General features: G+C 36.1%; 1 protein-coding gene across 4 annotated transcripts; it reads left to right on the top strand.

Moving 5' to 3' along the window:
• Positions 1-4,518: 4,518 nt before the first annotated feature.
• LOC130229306 (probable global transcription activator SNF2L2) lies at positions 4,519-19,722 on the top strand. 4 transcript variants are annotated; one of them, XM_056458028.1, is made up of 6 exons: positions 4,519-4,874; positions 8,841-9,070; positions 11,869-11,974; positions 14,957-15,058; positions 18,459-18,591; positions 18,720-19,722. In XM_056458028.1, the coding sequence occupies exons 1-6, from the start codon at positions 4,791-4,793 to the stop codon at positions 18,857-18,859; spliced, it is 795 nt and encodes a 264-aa protein (XP_056314003.1). In that variant the 5' UTR covers positions 4,519-4,790; the 3' UTR covers positions 18,860-19,722. The 4 variants fall into 4 exon arrangements, with proteins under 4 accessions (XP_056314003.1, XP_056314002.1, XP_056314005.1 ...); XM_056458027.1 differs by having other exon boundaries at positions 4,523-4,874; positions 18,708-19,722; XM_056458030.1 differs by lacking the exon at positions 4,519-4,874 and adding an exon at positions 5,207-6,041 and having other exon boundaries at positions 18,708-19,722.
• Positions 19,723-20,079: the final 357 nt, after the last annotated feature.

Genomic DNA, 20,079 nt, shown 5'->3' with positions numbered 1-20,079 from the left:
CTGCATTCGTCAATAGTTTAAAGCAACGTTTTCTAGTTAATTTTAAATATTAATTTTAAATAAGTTTAAATATTACAAAGGTTTGGGCACCCCTGCTCTATAGGCTATGTTAAATATGTTCCTACATGGGGAAAAAACAACTAATGTATAGTAAATACTATATTTGTGCCGTGAACAGATAAACTGAAATAAACAGGCAACTGATGTATACTGTTTTTACTACAGTAAACAGTGGTGTATTGTAGTATAATTTATAGAAATTGTTGTACAGAAAACGTACAGAATTGGGTAATTTGTTTATTAATATAGTTGTTTTAATAGTAGTACCACAGTAACTAGAATCATTACAAAAGATGAATTTATTGAAACTGCAGAGTCAATGCTATGAAATTCCGTTCTGTGTATACATACATGTGAATGACGATAAAGTAAAATATAGCCTAAAAATATAAAAAATATATAGCCTATATGGCTCAAAAACACTATACTATACTATACTATACTATACTATACTATACTATACTATACTATACTATACTATACCATACCATACCATACCATACTATACTATACTATACTATTTTTTCATGTGAGTTGTTTTCCACATGGGGAACTTTAGCTGTTTCACTGGAATGCAATATATATTAATATGTTGATATTTGCCAGTAAAATATATTTTTTGGAGTAGAAGAACAGAATATGAGGCTTTTGAGAACACCTGGCTTTGCTGAGGCACATTAGATAGAAAGGTCTAGCAGTCAGCGATGAGCTAATTTTACCAGCCTCTGTTAATATTTGTTCACAGGGCAGCAGCTCCAAACCCAGACACTGATACAGCTGTGCACAATGCTTTCAGTGGGGCATTTATAGAATCCAGTCTGGATATGTGAACATATGCCATTTGACTGTGATCTGCACTTTTTAACCCCACTGAGAGTTATGGTGTCCTGACACAAACAGATGGGTAATTATTACAACGCTGATAAGAGACGCCACTCCACAGCATGCACATGCAGTGTGAAGGACGTTTGATTCTTCAGACATCATGTCAAGTAGGCATCAGAACACTTGTGTAGAGCAAAATATCATGGACAGTTTTTAAAGTACTAGAACCATGACTAGAAAATACACTTGATTATTAAAAAGATTTGCTAAGCAACCTATAAATGTACGCACAGCAGATGTAATTTGCATTACATTTTTATTTAAAAAATACAAATTGAAATGATTAGACATCATATTTTTGACATTATGCAAAGAATCACTTGTCACCCAGTATCTTTGTCAAAAAGTTATTTTTTTATTTTTTGTAAATGTAAACAATAGTTTTCTAAAGTAATTATTGTGCTCCACAGAAAAAAGAAAAATTACTCATTTTTATTCATATTTGTATGGATTAATACACTCACCGGCCACATTATTAGGTACACCTGTCCAACTGCCCGTAACGCAAATTTCTAATCAGCCAATCACATGGCAGCAACTTAATGCATTTAGGCATGCAGACATGGTCAAGACAATCTGCTGCAGTTCAAACCAAGCATCAGAATGGGGAAGAAAGGTGATTTAAGTTACTTTTAACGTGGCATGCTTGTTTGTGCCAGACGGCCTGGTCTGAGTATTTCAGAAACTGCTTATCTACTGGGATTTTCACTCACAACCATCTCTAGGGTTTAAAGAGAATGGCCCGAAAAAGAGAAAATATAGAGTGAGCGACAGTTCTGTGGGCGCAAACCAATTGAGCATCGTGTCAACACCACAGCCTACCTGAGTATTGTGGCTGACCATGTCCATCCCTTTATGACCACAGTGTACCCATCTTCTGATGGCTACATCCAGCAGGATAATGCACCATGTCATAAAGCGTGAATCATCTCAGACTGATTTCTTGAAAAGACATTGAGTTCACTGCACTCAAATGGCCTCCACAGTCCCCAGTGCTCAATCTAATAGAGCACCTTTGGGCTGTGGTGGAACGGGAGATTCGCATCATGGAAGTGCAGCTGACAAATCTGCAGAAACTACGTGATGCTATCATGTCAATATGGACCAAAATCTCTGAGGAATATTTCCAGTACCTTGTTGAGTCTATGCTACAAATGATTAAAGCAGTTCTGAAGGCAAAAGAGGGTCCAACCCGGTACTAATAAGGTGTACCTAATAAAGTGGCCTGTAAGTGTATAAATCTACTCAGCATCATGGCAATCAGTCTGAGGACATTTGTTTGAGATTACACAATCATGTGTGAATGCAGAAAAAGAGAAAATATAGGACACATTTCTTCAAGGAGAAAGAGAGAATAACGTAAAAAGTACAACAGCTGACATTCAGTACTTGATATATAAACAGTTCAAATGTACTGAAAGCGAAATATATAGCTGTCAGCTAAAAGACACATCGAATTACACAAGTTTTGTGATTTTGTTTGTCTGAATACAGATGTATGATGAATGATCTATTTACAGTAAATGCAATCATGCAATCAGTTACACTGCCTTCATTAGATCTTGGCTTAGTTCAGTTCAGTATGTCTCTGGAATTCAGCTCGTCTTTTTGTCTTTGGATTGTAGCTCAGTGGCTCATTGTGTTTGAGAATGTGCAGTTCAGTGTGTCTGTACGACAAAGTGTGTGTCTGTGTTTTGTGATGGAATGCTATAGCATTACAGCTCAGTGCGGTCTGCAGCCAGTAAAACGTGGTGTTGCCATAGTAACCGCCAGAGATGTTTTACCAAAATGCCCTTGTCGACCTGATAGCAAAACATGCATATGAAATGTAAAATTATGACAGCATGTAATCATACCACAACACTTACCATACACTAGTCAGATCCGCTCCTCTGCGGTCCAACGACATTTAGAAAGTCTATCAGAAATTTGATAAGATTATCTGATAAATTAAACAATGATGCCGTTGCCATGGCGAATGTACATGAACAATGTTTCCTCCTATTTTAAACAGTCACTTCTTGAAGGAATATTAGGAGAATATTGAAAGCAGGAATATGACTCGCAAATAGTAGAAATCTCTAAAGACAGATGGCAATTTAACCTCATGGGAAATTTTGGCAGTTTATTAAACTGAGCTTTCATTAAGAATTATTTCAGAAAATGCTAAAATAGATAACACATGACGTTTATTCTGAACGAGGAATTTAACTCACTGTCACAATTCTCACAGTTCCTGTAAGATTCTGCTTGTGTGAAGTTATTCATCAAGCTACACACTGCAAAAAAAGCTTTTCTTGGATTTTTTTGTCTTGTTTCTTGTCCAAATATCTTAAAATTCTCAAATCAAGAAGAATTTTCTAGACAAGCAAACTATATTGCCTTGTTTTCAGAAATAATATGCCGAAATTAAGTGAGTTTAAAGCAAAAAAGGTAAGCAAAATAATCTTATGTCAAAAGGAACAACAAGATTATTTTGCTTATCCTAATGGCAGATTATGTAGCTTGTTTTAAGGAAAAACTCACTTAATATTGGCATATTATTTCTGAAAACAAGACATTATGTTTTTATTGCCTAGAAAATGCTTCTTAATATAATAATTTTCAGATATTTGGACTAGAAAGAAGACAAAAAATCTAAGCTAGAAAAGCATTTTTTGCAGTGCACAGATTTATTACAGTTGTTTACTCACAGTTGTTGAGATGGATTTCAAGCAGATGTATGAGAAACACTCTTATTTAAACAGTATAAAGTAAATGTAGACTTTATCCTTCATGAAACCTTTTCAGTTTTTTTTATACAGTGGAAAATGTTAGATTAGATTACAGGAATGTTTCTCAGACTAATAAAAGTCATTTTAACATCTGATCATCTATTATAGGTTCTTTATGAAACCCAGAATGAAAATCTTTAATGGCATCACTACAAAAACATCCTTTAGGAATCTTTGTTTTTAAGAGTTTTTAGACACACGGTTTGTTTTTACTGTTTCAGTTAAATGCTGCGTTTTCATTTATATCTTTACCTAATGATAGACTTGAGCATTATATCTCATTACCAAACGTTTTTCACAGCAATACCAGATCATTCACAGCAATTTAAAGTGCTTTAGGTCTAACATCGACCAAACATATTTAATTTCAGGACACCACTGAGCTTTTAAAACCAACACAGCCTAGGAATAATTACACATATGCTTCACGTGAAGCTGCTTTATGATTTGTTCATCTCCATTCTCGATGGGAAGCAGACAGAATCTATTATGTTCTGGACTATCTGGTAATATTTATAGCCCCAAATGATTTGACCAGAATCTCCATGCTCTTTTATGTTGTAAAAGCTCCCAGACACAGAAATAAACATGCCATTAGCCAATTGTTTTTCTTTTTTCCTTTTTTTTTGTGAGAGTGTGTTCGACACAGCATTAACTACCCTGGAATCCTCTCAAGATGTCAGAAAAGCTTGCAGAAAACCATCTGCATAGGCACAAAAATGGAGCCCGGCTTCTTTTAACAGAGGGGCGTTTTTAAAAAAGACAGAACGAGAGCATAAAAGAGAGGGAGAGGGGAAAAGGAAAAAAGGAAAAGAAACCAGATTGCGACAGTCGATATTAAAACATGCAGTGAGTGAGAGAGAAAAGGAGGGAGAAAGAGAGAGAGAGAGAAAAGCGAGCTGCAGGCCTTTCCACAGGGACAAACTAGCAGAAAGGCATCTCGCAGTTATTCCTTTCTCTCTCACTCACTCTCTCTCTCTCTCTCAACATCCTAACGGCAATTGATTTGTGTATGAAAAGCTGGGCGCTTTTCGCCCCCCTTTCGGGCTGTGGGTTTTGAGTGATCAGCTGATGAAGAGACTGGCTGCGCGCTGCAATGCTGGTTTGCTAATTCTCTCTCCTCCAGACTGGAGCCAGCCTGGAGACCACAGTCAGGTAAATCACCCTCTTCCTCTCTCTCTCTCTCTCTTTCACACACACTCTCTCTCTCTCTCTCTCTCTCTCTCTCTCTCTCTCTCCTGCGCATTGAGCACGCAATCACACCAGGCTTCAGCACATGGGCACACAGACAGAAAGTGAGAGAGAGAGAGTGTGTGTGTGTGTGTGTGTGTGTGTGTAGGTGTGATCTGTGTCTGGTGAAGGGAAACATTGCCCAGACAAATGGGTTGTGTGCATCCTGACACCTCTTTTTTTCTTTGTAGAGGTTACTGGAACAGACGTTTGTAGCGTGAAAGGTTTTTTTTTTGGCGTGTTGCTTCTAGTATAGACTTCTGAATGCGCTTTCTGCAAACAGCCTGCATGATTTGTGTGCAGCGGCACAGTTGTGCGCCTGTGCATGCGAGTCTGTGTGTGTGTGTGTGCATTCCATTATTATGCTGTTGATTATTAGGCCTCCTTCCTTCCACATGGTCCCCTGGGGTACGTGTGAATAAATGCTTTCCGTGTGTTTTTCTGCGCGCTCACGCTTTTCATATTTCTCTGGATGTTGCATGAGACGTGCATCTCCGTGATTGGGGTTGTTCTCTCACGTCTGTGCAATTGCGTCTCGGTTTTGTCTGCTTTCTTTGCATTTAAGCGTTTGAGGACGCACCGTGTGTGTGCGATTTAGACATCAAAGACTGGCGCTGCCTGCATAGCGTCATACTCTGAATTCATATTTTCATCTCTCTCATATGCTCTCTGTGCCAGCAGCGGCTGCGGCAGGCATATCACTGCACTTTAATTGCTTTAGTGTAAAACACAGACTTGGCATCATGTGCATTCCGCATTTGCTTGTTCTTACACGTGAGGAGTGTGCATGTTGATAAGCGTCTAGTCTCGTGTTTATTGGAGCACGTTCGGTGAGCGCTGTGTGTGTGTGGTGAACCGTACGTCACCGTTATGTCAGGCGCGCTGGCCGGAGATCGGTGTCTCCGTAAACGTCAATCATTTCATTCACAATAGGAATGAAGATCAGAGTATAGCAGCGGCTCCTGCTTTTCCCTGTGCGGGATCATCCTGAGCTCGTGGCATATTGTTAAGTGATGCTTTATCAAATATTAAATGGAAGTGAAAGCAGCTGCTCGTATTAGAGGGGACTGAAGATTGAAGGCAGCTTGCCTGGTGAGACGAGATAATGATGGTCTGTCATTTTGGAGCTAGACGTAGTTGGACGAAAGGCCAGAGAGTTCACCAGACTCTTTAATGCAATGCTAAATAATAAAAATGATCTACGGTGCCATGAAAAAACCGTTAACTTCTGACGTTTCCGTTGCACAATGCTTCTTTATAGAGTTAATAGTGTAAGTGCCCCTGTTGTGCTTTATTACCTTTCATGCAGTGTGCAACTGTTTGTGAATGCAAAACGTCTGCAAACTTTCAAAGATCAAAGTTCGCAGAAAAAATGTATTATCATCTGAAACTTAACTTGAACTGCTGAAGTCTTTAGCTATTTCAGTTTCACTTCTGTTACTGGCCTATGCAGATTTGTTACAAATTTGATGATTGATTTCTATTGGCTATGTGACTTGGGCTACACAGTACTGGAAAAAATATGCAGTAACAATATATCTTATGAGAGTTCCGCATATATATACATGTATATATACACACACACACACACATATATATATATATATATATATATCACTGACAAACATTTACACACACCCATTCACACACATACACTAGGCATAATTTTAGCTTACCCAATTCACCTATACCACGTTTTTGGACTGTGGGGGAGCTCCCAGAGGAAACCCACGCGAACACTGGCAGAACATACAAACTCCACACAGAAATGATAGCTGACCCAGCCGAGGGTCGAACCAGTGACCTTCTTGCTGTGAGGCGAATGTGCTACCCTCTGCGTCACCGTGCAGCCCTTTTTCAGATCCAATTAATCCTAATTCAAAAAAAAAAAAAAAAAACTGTCTTGAGTGAAAACCTCCTGACTTTGATTGGCTGTTGTCAATGTCTTGACTCCCTCCCCAAGTATTTATTGTCAGCTCTGTGTTCATCCTTTCACTTTAGCCAATAGCAGAACAACAACTACTGGATAGATGGGGATGAAGATAGTAAGGCTCCATCTAATTGGTGAAATTTAGATAAATAACCAGTGCATAAAATAAATGTAATTTAAAACACATCATTTTGAAAATGAATATTTTTTTCCATTTCTCAGTCAATATAGGCAATGTATTTTGGTGCATTTAAACAAAACATATTTATTAAACTATTTATTAAAATAATATTTTAGTCACCAAACATATTTATAAATTGAAAGATAATACAAATAAACTAAAAAATAACAGCCTACAAAATTTCAACTAAATTTTTCCATTTTTTGCTTCTCTTGAGTTTTCCTCTTTTTTAAATCTGTATTTAATATTTTTATGTAACATATAAATTTGTTTATAGTTATTTTGTTAGATAAGCTTCCATATTTTGTACTTATATATGCTGAGCACTGTTTATTGTGCAGTCCTAACCACTGCCGTTAAAAGTTTATCATAACTTAAATAAATTATAAATAGTCACTATAATCACTGTCGTTACAAAATGTCATCCAAATCATAGAAAAATGATCTTATCTGCAGAAGTCACTCAACAAATCTGTGGCGTTTTGAATGGTGGCTAATTTAAATGCATCTGATTGATTATGTTTTTTTTTTTAAAACAACAGAAACATGTTTATTGGTTTTAGTTCTCTAAGCTTACCACTGAGAAACGTCCAGCTAAATTGTGCTTGCGATGTAGGTTTCTGATGATCAGTTTTTCCATTGTTTCAACATTGGATGTGGCCAGTAGTTATAATGGTGAATTCTATGTCATTGTTACTTTCCTACACTTTGTTCAATATTTGAAGATTGTGGAAGGCTCCAGAGCTGAAGTTCAGATATGGTAATGAGTGTTTGGTTTCCAACACATGCTGTTTGTGGCAGACCGATCCCTACAGACTGAGCCATCTGACCAAGTCTGACGATAGTAGAGAGAATAAATCTGCAAAGGATAATTGTAGATTAATTCGAGAAATTAGGTGATTTTAAATGTACATCATGATAACATGACCTTGAATGCATGTAAACCTATTGTTCTTTTAAAAAAATTACTTGTAAATATAGCATAATAGGGGCACTTTAAAAACTTTTTTGGGTACCCATTGGTTCTCCATGGCATTCGCTGTGAAATCCTCCTAATTCTAAATTACAAACTTGTCCATGGGAAACCAAAATGTACCTTTCGTTTTTAAAACCTTCAGATACATTATTTTACCTTTACCAAAGGTACAAATCTGATCCATGAAGGTACCACCACAGTGATGAGGCACTTTGTACCTTAACATTGTCAAAAATGCTTACCAAACCTTTTATATGGGAACAATTGTGCACCTTCATTTCAGCTGTAATGTAATGTGTAGTTATATAGCACATTTATTGTGTATGGCCACTGAAAGTGCTCCACAATCATGGGGGGGGGGATCTCCACACCACCACCAGTGTGCAGCATCCACTTGGATGATGCGACGGCAGCCACAGGACAACGGCGCCAGTGCTGTCACCACACACCAGCTATTGGTGAAGTGAAAAGACAGTACCATAAAAGGCACAGATCAGTATCATAAGAGGTCTTTTCTGTACCATATAATTTTTACAACGATACAGAACTGTTCCTCAAGGAACATTATTTGTACCACCGTGTACCTTTTTTCTGAGAGTGTATAATGTAGGTGAAAAATAATTAATAAAACTTTTCTTCTCACTTTCACTTGACACCTCTTTCTTGTTAATTGGTCAATATTAATAAAAGCAAAAATCATCATATAATGTGCACTTCAATAATATGTTTCAGTTGATGATCAGCTGAAAAAATACAGTTCTGTACCACTCATTATCATTCTCATGGATTATGTCTTGTCCTCAGTCTCAGGCCATCCACAACGGAGTGTCTGAGGTTATGGAGGAGGAAAGCAACTTGAAGAAACGAAAAAGCGAACAACAAGGTAACCAGGGCTCTGAGACTGGTCAAGAGGGGGTGGAGAAGGTCAAAAAGCGGCGCGGTCGACCTCCTGCAGAAAAACTGCCCCCCAACCCTCCCAAACTCACCAAACAGATGAACACCATCGTAGACATGGTCATCAACTACAAGGACACGTCAGTATCAAGCACACAGACTGGCTTGTATTTATTACATGACACTAAAGCTGAATGATGAACGTCACCAAAAAAGTTCATGCTGTTTCCCTTTATTCCTGAAAAGGATAGTTCACCCAAATATGAAAATTTACAATTAATTTAGTCACTTTCAGGCCTGAGAATACTTTTTTTCTTCATTAGATTTTTAGCTGTACCTGTGGTGATTCGTATTACTCATGCCAATGGTCATCTGTTTTTGAGATTAAAAATAAACAAATAGAAACAGGTCAATAGTCGTATAAAGCGAAATGATTGGTAGGAAACAGAACATTATTTACAGTATTATTAGCTTTAATATTGGTGCGAATGCTGTGCTCAGCATAATTGAGTACACCCCATTTTGAAAATGAATATTTTTATTTATTTCTCAGTGAATATAGGCAATGTATTTTAGTGCATTTAAACAAAACAGATTTATTAAACAGATATATTTATTCAAATAATATTTTAGTCACCAAACATATCTAGAAATTGAAAGATAATAGAATTAAATGTAAGCACAATATTTAAAAAAAAATACAACCTACTAAATTTCAACAAAATGTTTCCATTTTTGCTTCTTTTGATTTTTCCTCTTTTTAAAATTTGTATTTAATATTTTTCTATAACGTATAAATTTGCTTGTACTAGTTTTTGGACTGTTATCATAAGTTATTTTGTTAGATAAGCTTCACGGGTCCATTCTTCGTACCTCGCTTAAATGATCTAAGATGATTTGGCAGATCTGGCTAATTTGGTTCTTCAAACAAGTTCGCGAATCAGATTAAAATGACAGAATGGACTGATCTAAGATCGCTGCGTGTGTTGTGAAGGACAGATCAATCGATCCTAGAAATCAAGATCAGTAATGCAATGATTGGCTGACGCACAGCAGCGTAATGACATCATCTGATTAATATTCAATTATCCATGTGAGCAAAATTACATAAAATGTAACGGTTTGTTAAATATGATATGCAATAACTTTACACATTTGTTTTGAGCTGCAGGCTTTACACTTTCATGTGTAGTTTTACATTTTAGAGTAGATATTCTTTATTTTAGTAGCCTAGTCCTATTTAAGTTTCTTAATCGGCAAATTTAAATAAATTTCACATGAAAAAAGCATTTTGATATTGGTAAAGGTGTCTGCAACTTCTGCAAAGCATCGAATCACCGTCATATTATCTGTCAAAACATGTGCATGACTGCATAAATTATTATTCCTCTATATAACAAACAAAAAAACAGTTGAATATTGTGCATGTCTACTATCATACACAAATTGTAAAGCTGGGTAGGTATCTTAAAATAGTACACGTGTGTATCTAAAAAGTCCATATTGATAAATATTCTCTTTGATCTCCTTGGGGAGAACCACCCGTTATTTACTTTTAAGTTTTTTACGTTTTATTTATATCTATTTTAAAAATTCTATGTATATAAACATAAATATTAATTATTTAATATTAAATATTATGTATTATATAAATATTAAAATTATGTAATATCATAAATTCTAAATGTATATATAATTTTTTCCCCAAAATATTTTCCCAAGTGTATATAACTTACAGTATATGTTACTACTGTAAGAAAATATCAGAATTCGGTACATACTTTCAGTATTACTTTTGCTTGAAAAGACCCAATCTAATCCTGTTTATATGAAATGAACCTGCTCCCGAGCAGGTTTGAGCTACCAGAACTGTTGGTATGAGATGAGTTTTGAAGAACGAAAGAATCCTGGATCATGCCAAATCGTCAATAACTAAATCCAGCTAATTGAGTAATCTACGTATGAAGAACGGACCCCGGATTTGGCTTCAGTAAACTAATAACTAATTGTTATGATCACCAGCGGCTAGTGAAATACAAACTCATCCATGAACTACAAATCCCTGCATGCTGTTACACACACCAGTCACTTTTCTCCACTGATCACACATGCACAGCTGAATCGCTGTATTACTGATTATATGGACTATATATATATATATATATATATATATATATATATATATATATATATATATATATATATACTCCCTCAGTCTGTAGTGAGTCTTTGTTGTTTCCTGTCATGTATATTTCCTGTCACTGTGTTTTTGCCTTAGTCTAAGTTTGTATTGTTTGTACTTTTGATCGATGCATTGTTTATGACCTTATGACCGTTTTGATTATGATTTTGGATTGCCCTGTATGATTCTTTCCTTTTTCTTTTTTTTTTTTGGGATTTTTTTCCTATTTTAGTCTACGATTAACTGCGCGAATAATTTGTTTAATAAATTATTGTTAAGCTGCACTTGAATTCTACCTCTCTTGACTTCGCCATGCCGAGACCCAAATGAGACACTAATCTAATGTATATGCACAGATATAATATTGTATAGCTTCCTATTAAAATATGAATATGAAAGATAGATTTGTGAGGGGTGTACTTAAATATGCTGAGCACTGTAAATCGCAAATATATCATCAAATAACCAAAAGCATGGACTCAATTTACTCATGGATGTACCATGAACTGTTTGCCCAGGCTGTGGATTAACGTTAATATTGAAAATAATGTTCAAATGAATCACCAATGAGCACGGATTTAGATACATATCTCCTTTAATGGACTTCTTAAGGGAAAAATCACCTTCATCTTGAATAATTTTCATTTTTGGGGAAACTATCACCCATGTCAGATCAGTGCTATTGTACCCTGCATGTAAGATCAAATAAGTAACAGCTCTTTTTTTTACCTTTACTTATACAACATTATTCTGTAGGTTGGGCCGACAGATCAGTAAAGGCTTTGTCCAGCTGCCTTCAAGAAAAGAGGTGCCGGAGTACTACGAGCTCATCCGCAAGCCAGTCGACTTCAGGAGGATCAGGGTAAAGTATCTGAGATCCCCTCAGCATGTTTATTCATCATCCCACAATCCCTTCTGTCTTTTTATTTTTTATTTTAAATGTCCAGTTCTGAGCCTTTGCTTCCATCACTTCATTTCCAAGAGGCCATCCTTTTTTCTGTTCTTATCTTTACTCTTGACATCCATTTCAACCCAAGAAATGCATCGATTTGTTGATCACACAGGTTTGTGTGTTTTAGAGTGATTTTCAGGTGGAAGATTTGTTATGGATTTAATAAAAAATTTAAAACCGTTCTTGCTTAAAATATACTGCAGGCATGTAAAGGAAAATGGTAAAGTAGAAATAGATATAGCTATTTAAGGGAATGTTCACCCAAAAATGAAACTTTCCTCCATTTATTCACACTGAAGGTGGTTCTAAATGTTTAGGAATATCTTTCTTCTGTTAAACACAAAACAAGATATTCTGAAGAACGTTTGGCTGTTTCCCCCCCATTGACAAACATAGTAGGAACAAAGATACTATTGAAGTCAATGGCTGCTTTTTTTCTTCAGTATGTATTTAATAGGTTCTTCAGTCAGTATATCTCCCTTTGTGTTCAACAGAAGAAAGAAGCGTACAGGTTTGGAACAAGTGGAAGTGGAGTAAATGATGACAGGATTTTCATTTATAGGTCAACTATCTCTTTAATGTAACGGTTTCTTTGTTCTCATGTTCTCTTTGTTCTGTTTTACACAAGGGATGTCAAACTCATTTTTCGCAGGTTAAAGTCTGGTTAGGGAAAAAATGTCTTCTTTTGTAGGCCAAACTACTTTAAAGGGCAGCGATGGTGAAAAATCTACTTTTCAAGCTGTTTGGACAGACATGTGTGTAGGTATAGTGTAGAGACCATCATATTGGGGTGAAATAAACATACCCAGTCCTTTTTTTTCAATTGTCAACATAAAAACGGTGGACCAATTGGAGCGGTTTTGAGATCGACCGCAACTTGACGTAGTAGTGCGGTCCCCCAGCCAACCAATATTGATTGACAGGCGTGCATTACCATATCCTTAGTTTGTTGTTTCACGTCCGCCATTTTCAGGGTGTGAGTCAAAGAGACTTTACATTTAGCGGCCATTTGCGCTGAACATGCAGTGAATGCAACATATCGAGATTCGGGCCATTAAACAGCTGATCCACCGAGTCTTTCAGCACTCTCTCCGAAAACATTTGATTGATCTCGGCTGGTGGATCAACACTCACCACATAATTGCTCTAACTGGCGCATTGTTTGTAACTTTATGTGGGTTTGCAAACCTGTGTACTTTTCAATGCGTCTTCCTTAAACGTCAGCCATTTGCTACACAGAAGCTCCCTGTCATCTCACCTAGGTGTGGCTGTTTGTTCTGTGCAGAAATGCGGTGTTGAGAAGCCTTTATGATTAATTAATAGTGAAACCGGTTAATCATTACATCCCGATACAGATGACGCATGCATCGTTACATAGTGGCTGTAAAACCATACAAAGACACAAATGATTTTGTAACTACCACTCTGACACATTCTGGCACATTAGGAACATTGATTCCTCAACAGTAGTCTCTGCTTGGTCTGTTAAGTTGGGCAGGAAGTCGAAACTAATTTTCATGTGAAGCAACACACCCCTAAAACAATGACCTGTGTACACGCCCCAAAATGACACTTTAACACATTATAATTAAAAAAAATCTAAATTTGAACTGAACTTAAACTGGCACACTCAGAAGAACCATAATATTAATATTAAATCTTAAAAAAGGGGTAAAATAGGTGCCCTTTAATATTACTTAATTTAACATTAATTTGCTCCAGATTACAATCGTTAAATTGATCATACAGACTAACTAACAACTATAAATTTTTTTAATGTTGATCCTAGCTCATTTTAAGGATGTATCATTCATTCATTCATTTTTGGCTTAGTCCCATTATTAATCTGCGGTCGCCACAGCAGAATTAACTGGCAACATATCCAGCATATGTGTTACGCAGCGGATGCCCTTTCAGCTGAAACCCATCTCTGGGAAACATCCATACATACCTATTCACACTTATACACTACAGACAATTTAGCCTACCCAATTCACCTGTACCGCATGTCATTGGACTGTGGGGGAAACAGGAGCAAACAGGAGCAAACCCACGCAAACGCAGGGAGAACATGCAAACTTCACACAGAAACGCCAACTGATCCAGCCGAGGCTTGAACCAGCGACCTTCTTGCTGTGAGGCAAATAAATATGTCCCAATATGTTTTTTTTTTGTGAAACATACAGGTAACATTGTGTCTAAAATGTAACTTACATAAATATTACATCTTATGCGATTTATAAATTTAATTAATTTCCAATTGTGTTTATATTCTGAAAAAAAAAACACTTCTGCTTGCTTTTTTTTCCGTTTTATGATGTTACACATTGTTACAAGAAAAATGATGGTATTAAGCTACGGTCACACTGGGCGCTGTGTGTGCGAAAGTCTGTCGTGCGGCGCTGCGAAAAGGGGTGGGATTAAACAAGATGATTAGACATTAATAAAGTGAGCGATTGCTCCATGTTTTTAATTTCTGCCCAGAGAGGTCATGTTTTTATTCTCGATTGGTCTCACGCAGTCAAGTGATGTGATTTCGCAGGTTAGAGTTCACCAAACTTGAACTTTGCACCGCAGCAACCTGCGAAACTCGACGCATGACCCTGTGTTTCCGGTCTGACGCATCCACGTGCGTATGAATGAAAGTCTATGGGAAGAAAAGTCAAGTGTGACTGCAGATTTATAGTAGATGTTAATAATGTCTCAAACTATTTGTTCCACATTTAATTAAAATATTGTAGTGGTTACAATGCATTTAAAATTTTAAATAATGTTTTTATTTATCATTACTTTTTAATATTGTCTGAATCTTTCCTTTGGCTGAGAAGGACTCTTGGTGTATGTTTGACACCCCTGTCTGAGACCAAATTTATTCTTGTGTTGTTTATGCAGGAGAGAGTGCGTAATCACAAATACAGGTGCATTGCAGACCTGGAAAAGGATATCATGCAGATGTGTCACAACGCTCAGACATTTAATCTGGAGGGATCTCAGGTGTGTCTTTTCTATCCTTTAAAAAGATTTTCAAAATATTCTTGTGTTTCCTGTGCACTTTAATAGTACTTACACTGAACCAATTTTTTCAACAGATTAGAAAATCCCACTTTGTGTGTGTGTGTGTGTTTTGATGCTATAATTAGAGAAGTTTACTCTGATTATTTTTCTAACTGTATCTATGGTATGACCTTTTAAATTATTTAATTTTCACATTCATAAATGACAAATATTATAATCGCACAACACAGGAATAAATTTACACTCACCTGCCACTTTATTACGTATATTTTACTTTATTACGTTACCCATTTTGCCCTGTGCTAAATTCAACAAGATTCAACATGGTGCTAGAAACATATCTCAGAGATTTTGATCTATATTGACTAGCAGTGTAACAGATCACAACCCACGGTTTGCAACCCATGTGACCTGAGGATTTGTAACTTTGTTTAACTTATAGATTAATCCAACATTTGTAACAATCGAAGAGAGATCGTCTGCTGTGTCATTCAAATCATTTTTATGAAAGCATTTTGGCTTCCCTGTAAAATATAATGATGACAGAAGAAGTTGTGGTGGCATCTACAGGATTTCCTATGTTATTAAAGGTGGTTTCTGTCACTACTTGTTTAGCCTGCATCAATGCATTCACTGTAAGCTGCACATTTAATCATTAAAAGATCGGGATCTGATTTCAAACACCCGACATAAATTATAAATGATGATGATTTCAATATGTTTATTAAACCATCGATGCGCTGCATTCAGTTTTGACACTTTTCAGTAAGTTACAAAGTTACAGGCAATCAAATATAACAGATGTGCTGTGTTTATAATTCAGATATAAACACTGATGTTTATGGTAAAGATTAAAATCACAGTTTAATGCAACATGATGATGTTGAAAATTGTAGCAATTCCATTGTTTAACCCAGGGGTGCCCAAACTTTTTCTTATGAAGGGCCAAAATCCAAGCTTGATTGAGGCTAGTGGGCCGAAGGTAAATTTAGTTGCCATGGGTAATTTCCTAATTTATTTATTAATATTTAAAAATAACTAGAAAACATTGCTTTATATTAACTAATACAACATATATTTTTTACATGTTATGGTGAACTTATTACAGAAAAAAACAATCTCAATCTCATTTATAACAGAATGGAATTACTGTACACTAGTTTTTGCCTTGATTTGCTCAACGATGTCTTCTGCATAGTCTTCTATCTGTTGAGAGACAGTATTTACATTTTTAAAAATCTGAAATATTTACAACATTTAATTTCAGTTGCTTTTTTGTAGCTCAGCAATAAAACAAACAAACAAAAAAATGTTACGTCGAATGTAAATGACGATCCCTTTTAAAGGCATTCGCCCCAAAGCTCTCTGTCCTTCTCACTCTCTTCTCAGATGGGATGGTGTGCCAAATCAAAGGTACAATGGGCCAACTTTGGGCATCTCTGGTTTAACCAATAGGTGGCCAAACAACCATCAAAAATATGAATAGGGGTTTGGATGCAGACCTGGTGCAGATGCAATCTTAGCTGCATGCAATGCTTTTTAATGGGCTTACCTAACCTCACCCCTAACCCTACTCGTCACTAGATACTATCGAAATTATGTCACTGAATAGTTCTTCAAAAAGGATACTAGTCTCTAGATCTATAGTAATAAAACAAGCATGAAGTTTTATGAGTGAATTATTGAATCATTAGTCTAAAATGAGACTAAAAATAAATATGATGTGTTGTACAAGATTATAATACTAGATTTGTACATGTAACATTATCAGCAACTGTATTAAAGATCATTTTTCACAGTATTAAATATTTAACCTTTTATTGAGCTTATTATTTTCATCTTTATTAAAATTACAGGTTCTGTTTGTTAAAACCAAAAGTTTCTTGCAGCAATGTTTTTGTAATAAATGGAAATTAAATTACATTTGTGTCCTCTATTTTTTTGCTGATCTGAAAAATGGTCCGATCCGTGACTCAAAAACCATAGTGTGATCAGAACCATGAGATTTGTGATCTGCTACACCACTAATGTTGACATGACAGCATCACACAGTGCTGCAGATTTGTCTGCAGAAATCCATGATGTCAATGTCCTGCTCTAGGACATCCCAAATGTGCTCTGTTGAACTGAGATCTAGTGACTGTGGAGGTCATTTTAGTTTAGTGAATTCATGCTCATGTTTCAGTTTGACATGGTTTGAGCTTTGGGGCAAGAGGTTAACAAGTTGATATAAAAGTTACAGTTGTCTATCCTACAAGGCATTTTCACCCTCAGAACAGTCCCTCACTATATATTTACTTTTGTTCAAGACCATTCTTTACAGATGGCTGTGGATAAAAATGCCAGTAGTTTTTGATATACTCAAACCAGCCCAGAAAAAAGTCATAAACATACAGGATGACTTGAGGGTGATTGAATTAAGGGGTCATTTTAATTACATCTTAATTTTCTCACCCTTAAGTTATCCTCTGTGTGCATGACTTTCTTCTTTCAGACAAACACAGCCAGTGTAGTTTTAAATTGTATCCTGACTCTTTCTTGCTGGTGTTGTATAGTCTAAATTTTTTTAAGCTTCTAAAAGTGCATACATCCGTCATAAATCTCATCCATACGCGCTTATGAATGCATGTTCTAGACCAGTGTTTCCCAACCCTGTTCCTGGAGGCACACCAACAGTACATATTTTTGATGTCTCCGTTATCTGACCCATTAACTTCAGGTGTTGGAGTCTCTTCTGATGTTATGATAAGATGATTCAGGTGTGTTTGATTAGGGAGAGGTTGAAAATGTGGACTGTTGGTGTGCCTTCAGGAAAAGGGTTGGGAAACACTGTTCTAGACAACTTCTTAGCTGATCTTTAATTTAACGTTTGACATAAGATGCATTCGTTGTGGAAGCATTTACTACAGAAGGCGATGGCGTTGACTTGACATTGCTTTATAATGTTATACAGTAAATTACTTTTACTCTTCCTCTAAGGTTTTGAATGCATCTTAAGTCATGTAGAATCTGCTGACATTTTTAGGGTAAATTATTGGGCGATTTAAATTTTTGTGTGAATTATTTCTTTAATCTTCTTTTCTTTTTTTCATTCAAATGCTTGATTTGAACTTTAGGAAATCTTCTTGGCCATTCATTTGTGCTTGTGTGTTATCTTTCTGCCATCTGATTAGTTGATTAGATCTTGCCGTTGATGAGTAGTACCCTATATAGATGTATGCAGTAAAGTAGCCAGTAAGTGTAAATGCAAATAGATTTCATTTTAGAATTTTGTTTAACATTTAAAAAATTATGTTTTTAAGGCAGAAAGCTATCTGCATTGGTGGACTGTGTAACTGTGGATGTGGAAAGATGTAATTAACGTTTTTCTGTGTCTTAGATCTTTGAGGACTCCATTGTTTTGAAGTCAGTTTTCGAGAGTGCCAGACAACGAATAGTGGAACTGAGTGAGGAAGACAATGATGCTGTTGGAAGCAGTGAAGCGGATGGTAGCCACCATTTAGATATCGAGGGTAAGTCAAAAGGCTCATGGAAATGTGGAAATTCAGTAACAAAACAGTGTATCAAAATCAAAGTATTGAAGATAATGTAAGATATTGTATGAAGTATTTCATTTTTTATCTCAAAGCTCCTGTTTCAGAGACAACAAATCCCAGACTGGATGAAAAAAAGGAGAAAAATCAAACTACTCCTAGTAATTCTAGCCCAAAAGAGGTGGCGCACAGTGATGAAGACATTGGTAAAGATTGTGGAAATACCACAAGAGGACTATTCAACTAGCCTCATATACTGAGCATTGTCATTTTAAGAACATTGTATGGCCATTTCAGTCCAATTTCCTTGATGTTTGGCTCAAGGATGTGCTCCGAATGTGATCTCTCATTATAATTGTTGCTTAAAACACCTTTATAATACCTTTGTATTCTAAAAAAACAACAACAATATTGTTAATGCAGTGCTTCTTCTGCAGTGATGCATCTGAAACTGACTTCAGTGTTTTCATGTATTTATAATATGTAAATAAGTCATAAACCCAAAATTATTATAAACATAGTGAAAAGGGTCTATAAATTCAGACTTCCTGAACATTTTTTCACTTTTTTTCCCTAAGGATGGAAAAATTGTGGCATATTATGATATCGTATGATCATTTAAATGGATACATTCAATCTTTTAAGATGGGATAAGCTGTGCTAAATTTGCAGGCTCTTATGTCTCTGTTTCAGAGAATTTTTAATCGGTGGTTTTTGTGACTATGAGCACTTTGTCATCCCCCTATTTGTATGTTTCCCTTTTCTTCATTAACCAACAACATCTTTAAAACAAAAAAAAGGCAGTGGTTTTCTATCAAGCAGCTCTGTATTTTTTTTTATGTTTTAGTTATCACAGAACTGGAACGGTCTGTAATAGAGGAGCTTTGGGTATGATGGCAATGTATTCTTGGGTGACGGATTAGATTCTGCCCTCAAAGAGAGGCACCTATTGATGATGCTATGTGTGCAGTTCATGATGGACGGTGGAGGTGTAGCGTCTTTCTGGACAGATTGACAGGATAAAATGAAAATGTACAGGGTTTGTGTGATGTGGAGGTGGAACAAGGTTTGAGACATCATCTTACAAAAATAAACATTTTTATGAAATCACAGAGTTTCAGGTGGATCACTTCTTTTGTGTTGAGTGTGATATTAAAAGCAGATTTCAGAGTCATGTTGGGATACGATTGCCTCTTTAAAGCTAATTTTAAATCTGAATTGTAATCATGGGTACAGTGCGCAATTAGTTCCTGCAATGTGGCGTTTTCAAAGGTTTAGTTTACAGTGTATTTTACAGGCTCTCGTTACACTGATTCATGAATTGTACTTTTTCAAGTCGCCTTAAAGATAAATATATATATATATATATATATATGAGCAATATCACACAAGTAGCAGTGCGATATGGCTATTTATCAGCACTGGTGGGTGGCGTCTGTTGGTACGAGGCCATGGGTTGAGTGCCTT

This window comes from Danio aesculapii, chromosome 5 (genome assembly GCF_903798145.1).
Source record: "Danio aesculapii chromosome 5, fDanAes4.1, whole genome shotgun sequence".
Taxonomy (NCBI): Eukaryota; Metazoa; Chordata; class Actinopteri; order Cypriniformes; family Danionidae; genus Danio; species Danio aesculapii.
The sequence above is the reverse complement of the archived record's forward strand: the minus strand, read 5'-3'. Positions and strand labels throughout refer to the sequence as shown.